Here is a 10,000-nt window from a genome sequence, read left to right as displayed (position 1 = left end):
AGAGGGTCCAATAGTAAAGATGAACATTCTGCCAAGGTTCCTGTTTGTATTATAAATCCTCCCGATCTTCATTCCTAAGGCCTTTTACCGGAAACTGGACACAGCGATTTCAGAGTTTATATATGGGCGGGGAAGGTACCTAGGGTGAAGAGGGCCCTGTTACAGAATGGGGTGATGGTGAGGCGGTGGTGGGAAAGAAAGGAGTCTCAATGGGTTAGGATGCAGGAAGGGTTTTGTAGGGGGTCCACCCTGAGAGCCATGGTGAAGGCGACGCCATCCACTGGCACCGAGAAGGTACATGGAGAACCCGCTGGTACAGTCCGCAATTAGGGTGTGGAACCAGTTGAGGAGACACTTGAGGATGGAGGGGATGTCGGTGCTGACATCGCCGTGTGGGAACCACAGGTTTAAGCCGGGGGGAGACGGATGGCATGGGCAGGAGGTGGAGAGAAGTGAGGCTGGTGAGGGTGAGGGATCTGAACCTGGAGGAGAGGTTTGCAAGTCTGGAAGAGCTGCGGGGGAGGGTAGAAGTTCCGAAGGGAAGTGAATTCAGGGATATGCAAGTGAGGGACTTTGCACAGGTGTGGAAAAGGATCCCAAGCTGCCGGAGTATACCCTGCTGGAGCGGTTGCTGCTCCCGGATGTGGAAGAGGAGGGTAAGATTGGGGATATATATGGGTGGGGGAGCTGGGGGGAGCGCAGGTGGTGAACATAGAACATACAGTGCAGAAGGAGGCCATTCATCCCATCGAGTCTGCACCGACCCACTTGAGCCCTCACTTCCACCCAATCCCCGTAACCCAATAATCCTTCCTAACCTTTTTGGACACTAAGGGCAATTTAGCATGGCCAATCCACCTAACCTGCACATCTTTGGACTGTGGGAGGAAACCGGAGCACCCGGAGGAAACCCACGCAGACACGGGGAGAATGTGCTGACTCCGCAGAGACAGTGACCCAGCGGGGAATCGAACCTGGGACCCTGGCACTATGAAGCCACAGTGCTGTCCACTTGTGCTACCGTGAAGTTTAAGTAGAAATGGGAGGAGGAGTTGGGGGGGAGGGGGTAGATGGGATGGGGAGTGTGGAGTGAGTTGACGTGCAGGGTGAAATCGACCTCTTCGTGTGCGAGGATGAGTTTGATTCAGTTTAAGGTGGTACACAGGGTACGTCTGACTGGATTTTCAGGATGAGTGGATTTTTCCAGGGGGTGGCAGACGAATGTGCGAAGTTGGGCCGTGGACCAGCAACCCACGCGCATATGTTCTGGGGCTGTGAGCAGTTGGAGAGATTCTGGGCGGGGGTATTTGGGACGTTCTGAAAGGTTGTGGGGTGAGAGGCCCTGCCGGACCCCATGTTGGTGTTTCTGGGGTATCGGAAATGCCGGAGCTGATGGAGGGGAGGAAGGCCGGTGTGGTGGCCTTTGCCTCTCTGGTTGTCCAGCGAAGGATCTTGCTGGAATGGAGGTCGGCAGCCTGGCTGGGGGATCTGTACAACTTTCTCCGGAAATTGAGAGAATCAGCGGAGGCCTTTGAGACATGGTGGGGGCTGTTCATGACCATGTTTGAGGAATTGTTCGTCGCAAGGAGGGGGGGGGGGGGGGGGGGGGGGGGGGGGATGAAAAAGGGGGGAAAACTTGCACAAACTGAACTGTGAGATGTGGAGAATGTTCTTCAATTTATTTCTGTTTTTGTACATTATAAAAAAACACACGCACAGAAACACGCACGCGGAGAAGCACGCGCACGGCCAAACACACGCACGGCCAAACACACGCACACAGAAACACATAAACACAGTCATAAAGATGGCCATCACTGAACACGTCTATGCCACCGTCACTCACCCCCCAAGAAGTGCAATGCGCAGGTTCTCTTTGAAGATGGGATTGAGGACCAAGCCCTGCAGTCCGCCGGGAAGTTGCTGGGAATGCCAAAGTCGCAGCCCCATCAGGATGCTCATACAGTCATCGTGATCCCTGTGGAATGAGAGCACAGAGAGAGAGATCAGCGTCACAGTAGCTACTGTCCCAGCGCTGCCAAACAACCCCAGATTAAAGGAGCGGAACGGTTACAAATAGCGCACGGGGTCAGATGGAATGAAGAAGACCCTTCGGCCCATTTGATCCCCTTCTTCACCCTGAATCCGAACCCATTGCGGGACGTGTTCGGTGTGAGGCGAGCGACCTGGCTGAGAGACGTGTCCTTGGCTTTGCCTCCTCACGGCGATGCAACGGGAGTCAGAGTCAATCGCAGCGTCAGGTTAAAACGTCAGAGGCGATTCTCCACACACACACCCCCACCCCCACCCCAAACATGGTGGCGGGCAGGCCCACAGGCACGGGGTCACGCCCTGGGCCTCATGAACCAAGCTCCCAACTGTGGGGGAAGAACAGCCTGACTGTCCTGTGCCCTTGGGCAGCACAGTAGCACACATGGCTAGTACTGTGGCTTCACAGCGCCAGCGTTCCGGGTTCGATTCCCGGCTGGCTCACTGTCTGTGCGGAGTCTGCACGTTCTCCCCGTATCTGCGTGAGTTTCCTCCGGGTGCTCCGGTTTCCTCCCACTCACCAATGACGTGCAGGTTAGGTGGATTGGCCATATTAAATTGCCCCTAGTGACCAAAAGGGTTCGGAGGGGTTATTGGGTTATGGGGATAGGGTGGAAGTGAGGGCTTAAGTGGGTCGGTGCAGACTCAAGAGGGGCCAAATGGCCTCCTGCACTGTATGCTCTATGTTCTCTGTATGTTGACACCTTTGGAGGGATGGAGGCTGAGGGATTACAAACACTGACAAAAAAAAATGAAGTGGAGCCTGAAGACTGACGGACTCTCAGCTTTAATCATCTCTCTGGCAACTCCTGCAAGCAAGCTGGTGTTAAACATCATGTTAACACCTGCCCTGTTAATACCCCCCTGCCGTGTGTCCATGACATCTTCACCAAATCCCTCTGAGCTCTCACCTACCCCTGATCTATTCTGCTCCGTCCCCCTCTGAAACGGTGTAAAACCCATCACATTTCTCCCTCCCTGTGGCCCCCTTGACTCAAAATGTCTGCCGCTAGACTCGCTGCGATTTTCCCACACTTTCTGTTTTTCCAGCAGTATATCCCGTTTATTTCACCGTTCCCTTCGTCTCCGGGGGAAACCAGCTCTCCTGCCAGTCAACCTCTCCCGCCTCGTCGCAGACCCTTCCTTTCTGTCCTTGTCCCACCCAACTCAAACCCCAGCCGTACCCCCATGTTTTCCCAGTTCCGATGAAAGGTCGGCGAGCGGAAACCTTTCCTCTCTCCACAGGCTGAGCCACGGAATCACACAGCACAGAAAAGGCCGTTCGGCCCATCGCCAGGTGCGCAGGTTAGAAACAACCACCTAACTTATTTTAATCCCATTTTTCAGCACCTGGCCCACGTCCTCGTAAGTCTTGGGATTGCAAGTCCACATCTAAATACTTCTTAAACGTTATGAGGGTCTCTGCCTTTCAGGCTGCAAGTTCCAGAATCCCACTGCTCTCTGGGTGCAGATGTTTTTCCTCACATCCCCTCTGAACCCCCTGCCCCTCTATGCCCCCTGGTCATTGATCCCTCCACCAAGGGGAAAAGTTTTGTCCTGTCTACTCTATCTGTGCCCTCATAATTTTATACATCACAATCAGGTCTCCCCTCAGTCTCCTCTGCGCCAAGGAAAACAATCCAACTCTTTTCATGGCTAAAACCCTCCGGTCCAGGCAACTTGCCGATAAATCCCCTCTGCACCCCCATGCGGAGTTTGCACACGTGTCTGCGTGGGTCTCGCTCCAACCCAAAGATGTGCAGGGTCGGTGGATTGGTCACGCTATAATGGAAAATTTAAAATAAAAATCTCCTCTGCATCCTTTCCAGTGCTATTGCATCCCTCCTATAATGTGGATTCCAGAATTGCACAAATACTCTAGCTGTGGCCTAACGTTTTATACAGTTCTAGCATAACCTCCCTGCTCTTAAACTCTGTGCCTCAGCTAATAAAGGCAAGTATGCCATATGCCTGCTTAACCACTGTATCCACCTGCTCTGCTACCTTAAGGGACCAGTGCACACGCACACCAAGGTCCTGGGTGCTGTCCAGGGTCCTGCCATATATCATGAGTTCCTTTACTTGCTTGTCCTGCCCAAGTTGGGCAGGTTTAAGCACACAGGGCTAAATCGCTGGCTTTTAAAGCAGACCAAGGCAGGCCAGCAGCACGGGTTCAATTCCTGTACCAGCCTCCCCGAACAGGCGCCGGAATGTGGCGACTCGGGGCTTTTCACAGTAACTTCATTTGAAGCCTACTTGTGACAATAAGCGATTTTTAATTTCATCATTTATATAAACCACAAACAGCAAGGGCCCCAACACTGATCCCTGCGGGACCCTGCTGGGCACAGATTTCCGGTCAGAAAAACACCCCTCGACCAACATCCTCTGCTTCCTGCCACTTGGCAAATTCTGGATCCAATTTGCCAAATTTCCTTGGCTCCCATGGGCACTTACTTCCACTATGAGTCTCCCATGTGGGACCTTATCAAAAGCCTTGCTGAAGCCCAGGTATACTACATCAAAAGCAGTTCCCTCATCTACACATTTGGTCACCTGTTTGAAAAACTCAATCAAATTGGTCAGACATGACCTCCCCTTAACAAAACCATACTGACTGTTCTTGATTAATCCCTGCCTCGCCAAATGCAGATTAATTCGGTCTCTCAGAATTGCCTCCAATAGTTTCCCGCTACCGAGGTTAGATTGACGGGTCTGTAGATTCATGGTTTAGAATTTACAGAGCAGAAGGAGGCCATTCAGCCCATCGAGTCTGCACGGGTCCTTGGAAAGAGCACCCCACTTAAGCCCACGCCTCCACCCTATCCCTGTAACCCAGTAACCCCACCTAACGTTTTTGGACACTAAGGGCAATTTATCACAGCCAACCCGCACATCTTTGTTTATCCCTTCTGGAATAATGGTTATCACATTGGCTATCCTCCAGCACCTCTCCTGTGGCCAGAGAGGAATTATAAATCATTGCCAGCGTCCCTATTTCCTCCCTTGCCTCAGTCAACAGCCTGCGATACATTTCATCTGGCCCTGGAGATTTGTCTACTTTTAAGCCTCCCAGATGACACGGAACCCCCTCTCTGTCTATGCTCATCTCTTTAATTTTATCATAATGCTTCTCCCTGATTTCCATACCCACACTGTCCCTCTCACTAGTGAACACCGACACAAAGTATTAATTTAGAACCCTACCTGAAGTCATCCATCTCCACACACAAGTTTCCACTGTGCTCCTTAATGAGCCCTACTCTTTCCCCAGTTACCTTTCACCCTTAATGTACTTGTACCAGCCTCCCCGAACAGGCGCCGGAATGTGGCAACTAGGGGCTTTTCACAGTAACTTCATTTGAAGCCTACTTGTGACAATAAGCGATTTTCATTTCAGTTCATTTCAAAACATAGGCTTTTCCTTTATTTTACCTGCCAGTGTCCTTTCATGTCCCTTTTTTGCTCTCCTAATTTCTTTTTTAAGTTCCCACATGGGCATTCTTATATGCACCTAGGGATTCTGCTGTTTTGAGCCCTTGATATCTGCCATGGGCCTCCCTTTTTCTCTTTATCCAATACAGTATATCCCTCAATATCCAGGGTTCACTGGATTTGTTGGTCCCACTCTTTTTCTTAATTGGAACATGTTGGCCCTGCATTCTCTCTATTTCCTTCTTGATTGCGTCCCACTGTTCTGTCACAGATTTACCTAAAAGTGTCTCCTCCCGGTCCACTCTGAACGAATCATATCTGATCGGATTAAAATTGGCCTTCCCTCAGGCCCATCCTTGTCCTTTTCCATAACACGCTTGAATCTAACTGAGTTATGATCACTGTCTTCAAAATGCTCCCCCACTGACACTTCAACCACTTTGACCAGCTTCATCACCGAAAATTAATTCCAGGACCACCCCTCTCTTGTAGGTCCCTCTACGCACTGGCTTAAAACGTTATCTGGGATGCATTTTAAGAATTCCACTCCCTCTAATCCTTCCACGCTTTGGCTACCCCAATCAATATTGAGGAAGTTGAGATCATGCTGTGGGGAGGGGTTTGAGCAAATACCATTGTCCTCCCGTGCTCTCCGATTGCATCTGCACCATCAGAAGCTATAGGGTGGCCCAACTACGCTGTCAGCAACTCAGAATAGTCAGGGTGCCTCCTCACACACAGCAGATGCTGCTGTCCCCAGGATTTGGATGTGTGACCTGCACCGTCTGCCTCACGCCCACACTTCACCAGCTTCCAATCTACAGCAAATCAAAAACTGTTTCAGGCAACGGGCCAACAGATCTGCAACATATTTGAGGTGGCTGGGTGGGTCAGACACTGTCCTTTCCCCCTCTGGGACTGGGTGGGACAGTGGGTCAGACACTGTCCTTTCCCCCTCTGGGACTAGGTGGGACAGTGGGTCAGACACTGTCCTTTCCCCCTCTGGGACTTGGTGGGACAGTGGGTCAGACACTGTCCTTTCCCCCTCTGGGACTGGGTGGGACAGTGAGTCAGACACTGTCCTTTCCCTCTCTGGGACTGGGTGGGACAGTGGGTCAGACACTGTCCTTGCCCCCTCTGGGACTGGGTGGGACAGTGGGTCAGACACTGTCCTTTCCCCCTCTGGGACGGGGGGGGGCATGGGTCAGACACTGTCCTTTCCCCCTCTGGGACTGGGTGGGACAGTGGGTCAGACACTGTTCTGTCCCCCTCTGGGACTGGGTGGGACAGTGGGTCAGACACTGTCCTTTCCCCCTCTGGGACTGGGTGGGACAGTGGGTCAGACACTGTCCTTTCCCCCTCTGGGACTGGGTGGGACAGTGGGTCAGACACTGTCCTTTCCCCCTCTGGGACTGGGTGGGACAGTGGGTCAGACACTGTCCTTTCCCCCTCTGGGACTGGGTGGGACAGTGGGTCAGACACTGTCCTTTCCCTCTCTGGGACTGGGTGGGTCTGTGGGTCAGACAGTGACCTTTCCCCCTCTGGGACTGGGTGGGACATTGGGTCAGACACTGGCCTTTCCCCCTCTGGGACTGGGTGGGACAGTGGGTCAGACACTGTCCTTTCCCCCTCTGGGACTGGGTGGGTCAGACACTGTCCTTTCCTCCTCTGGGACTGGGAGGGACAGTGGGTAAGACACTGTCCTTCCCCCCTCTGGGACAGGGTGAGACAGTGGGTCAGACACTGTCCTTCCCCCCTCTGGGACAGGGTGAGACAGTGGGTCAGACACTGTCCTTTCCTCCTCTGGGACTGGGTGAGACAGTGGGTCAGACACTGTCCTTTTCCCGTCTGGGACAGGGTGAGACAGTGGGTCAGACACTGTCCTTTCCCCCTCTGGGACTGGGTGGGACAGTGGGTCAGACACTGTTCTGTCCCCCTCTGGGACTGGGTGGGACAGTGGGTCAGACACTGTCCTTTCCCCCTCTGGGACAGGGTGAGACAGTGGGTCAGACACTGTCCTTTCCTCCTCTGGGACTGGGTGAGACAGTGGGTCAGACACTGTCCTTTTCCCGTCTGGGACAGGGTGAGACAGTGGGTCAGACACTGTCCTTTCCCCCTCTGGGACTGGGTGGGACAGTGGGTCAGACACTGTTCTGTCCCCCTCTGGGACTGGGTGGGACAGTGGGTCAGACACTGTCCTTTCCCCCTCTGGGACTGGGTGGGACAGTGGGTCAGACACTGTCCTTTCCTCCTCTGGGACTGGGTGGGACAGTGGGTCAGACAGTGACCGTTCCCCCTCTGGGACTGGGTGGGACATTGGGTCAGACACTTGCCTTTCTCCCTCTGGGACTGGGTGGGTCTGTGGGTCAGACACTGACCTTTCCCCCTCTGGGACTGGGTGGGACAGTGGGTCAGACACTGGCCTTTCCCCCTCTGGACTGGGTAGGACAGTGGGGCAGACACTGTCCTTTCCCCCTCTGGGACTGGGTGGGACAGTGGGTCAGGCACTGTCCTTTCCACCTCTGGGACTGGGTGGGACAGTGGGTCAGACACTGTCCTTTCCACCTCTCGGACTGGGTAGGACAGTGGGTCAGACACTCTCCTTTCCCCTCTCTGGGACTGGGTGGGACAGTGGGTCAGACACTGTCCTTTCCCCCTCTGGGACTGGGTGGGACAGTGGGTCAGACACTGTCCTTTCCCCCTCTGGGACTGGGTGGGACAGTGGGTCAGACACTGTCCTTTCCCCCTCTGGGACTGGGTGGGACAGTGGGTCAGACACTGTTCTTTTCCCCTCTGGGACTGGGTGGGACAGTGGGTCAGACAGTGTGTGTGTGTTAGAAGGAGTATGTGAGAGAGTGTATGTGAAATGGTGTGCGAGAGGGTGTGCGCGAGAGAGTATGTGTTTGTGGGCGTGAGAGTGTATCTGTGTGTGTGAGTGTGTGCGAGAGTGTAAGTGGGTGACAGTGTGAGTGTGAGAGTGAGTGCATGCATGTGAAAGTGTGAGTGTATGTATGTGAGTGCATGTGTGAGAGTGCGTGTGAGTGTGTGTAAGTATGTGAGAATGCGTGTGTGAGTGCCCATGTGTGTGTGAGAGTATGAGAGAGGTAATGTGTGAGAGTGAATGTGTATGTGTGAGTGTGTGAGTGAAATTGAGAATGGTGAGTGTGTGTGTGAAAGTGAGTGTGTGTCTGCGCGAGTGTGTCTGCGCGAGTGTGTCTGCGCGAGTGTGTCTGCGCGAGTGTGTCTGCGCGAGTGTGTCTGCGCGAGTGTGTCTGCGCGAGTGTGTCTGCGCGAGTGTGTCTGCGCGAGTGTGTCTGCGCGAGTGTGTCTGCGCGAGTGTGTCTGCGCGAGTGTGTCTGCGCGAGTGTGTCTGCGCGAGTGTGTCTGCGCGAGTGTGTCTGCGCGCGAGTGTCTGCGCGCGAGTGTCTGCGCGCGAGTGTTTGCGCGAGTGTTTGCACGCATGTTTGCACGAGTGTGTCTGCGCGAGTGTGTGTGAAACAGTGAGTGAGCATGAGGTGAGAGAAAGTGGGTGAGTGAGCATGCGTGTGGGTGTGTGTATGCATGTATGTGCGCGAGTGAAAGAATATGATTGAGAGTGAGAGAGAAGGAGAGAGTGTGAGTGAGAGTGTGCTTGAGAGAGAGTGCAAATGTATGCATGTGAGCTTGCTTGCATGCACAGAACAAAGAACAATACAGCACAGGAACAGGCCCTTCAGCCCGCCAAGCCTGTGCCGACCATGGTACCTACAAAAACCGTCTGCACCTACATCGTCCGTATCCTTCTATTCCCACCCTGATCATATATTCATGTGAGAGTGTGCAAGTATATGTGAATGTGCATGAGAGAGAGATCAAGTGTGTATGTGGTGTGTGTGTGTGACTGTGCGGGAGTGTGTAAATGTATTAAGCGTGGGTGTGTGTATATGCGTGTAAGTGTGTGTGCGCATGTTGTGTGTGTGGGATGTGTGTACGTGTGGGATGTGTGTACATGTGGGGTATAGGTGTGTGTGTGTGCATGTATGTGTTGTGTGTCTGGTGTGTGTGTTGTGTTTGTGTGTCTACGTGTATTAAGTGTGTGTGTATGCGCGGAGGGTGTGTGTTGTGTGTGGAGTGTGTGTGGAGTGTGTGTGTTTGTGTGGAGTGTGTATGTGTATGTGTGATGGGGACATGTATTAAGTGTGTGTATGTGTGTTTATGTTTGTGTGGAGGGTGTGTGTGTGGGGTGTGCGCGTGTGTGTGGGGATGTGTGTGCAGGGGGGGTGTGGGGATGTGCGCGCGGGGGGGGTGGGGTGAGTGTGTGTGTGGGGGGGGATGTGTGTGTGGGAATGTGTGTGCGGGGGGTGTGTGTGTGTGGGATGTGTGTGTGCGGGGTGTGTGTGTGTGGTGTGTGGGTGTGTGTGTGGTGTGTGTGTGGGTGTGTGTGTGTGGTGTGTGTGTGGTGTGTGGGGTGTGTGGGGTGTGTGGGGTGTGTGGGGTGTGTGTGTGGTGTGTGTGTGTGGTGTGTGTGTGTGTGTGG

The 10,000-nt window shown here is 53.5% G+C and overlaps 1 protein-coding gene across 1 annotated transcript in view; it reads right to left on the bottom strand.

Annotated features, from left to right (window-relative positions):
- gtf2h4 (general transcription factor IIH, polypeptide 4) overlaps positions 1-10,000 on the bottom strand; it is a 241,238-nt gene that overhangs the window by 181,073 nt on the left and 50,165 nt on the right. Inside the window, exon 4 of the mRNA XM_072475350.1 lies at positions 1,847-1,978. Coding sequence (XP_072331451.1) covers positions 1,847-1,978 — 132 coding nt within the window. The remainder of the gene's footprint in view (positions 1-1,846; positions 1,979-10,000) is intronic.

This window comes from Scyliorhinus torazame, chromosome 14 (genome assembly GCF_047496885.1).
Source record: "Scyliorhinus torazame isolate Kashiwa2021f chromosome 14, sScyTor2.1, whole genome shotgun sequence".
Classification (NCBI taxonomy): domain Eukaryota; kingdom Metazoa; phylum Chordata; class Chondrichthyes; order Carcharhiniformes; family Scyliorhinidae; genus Scyliorhinus; species Scyliorhinus torazame.
The sequence above is the reverse complement of the archived record's forward strand: the minus strand, read 5'-3'. Positions and strand labels throughout refer to the sequence as shown.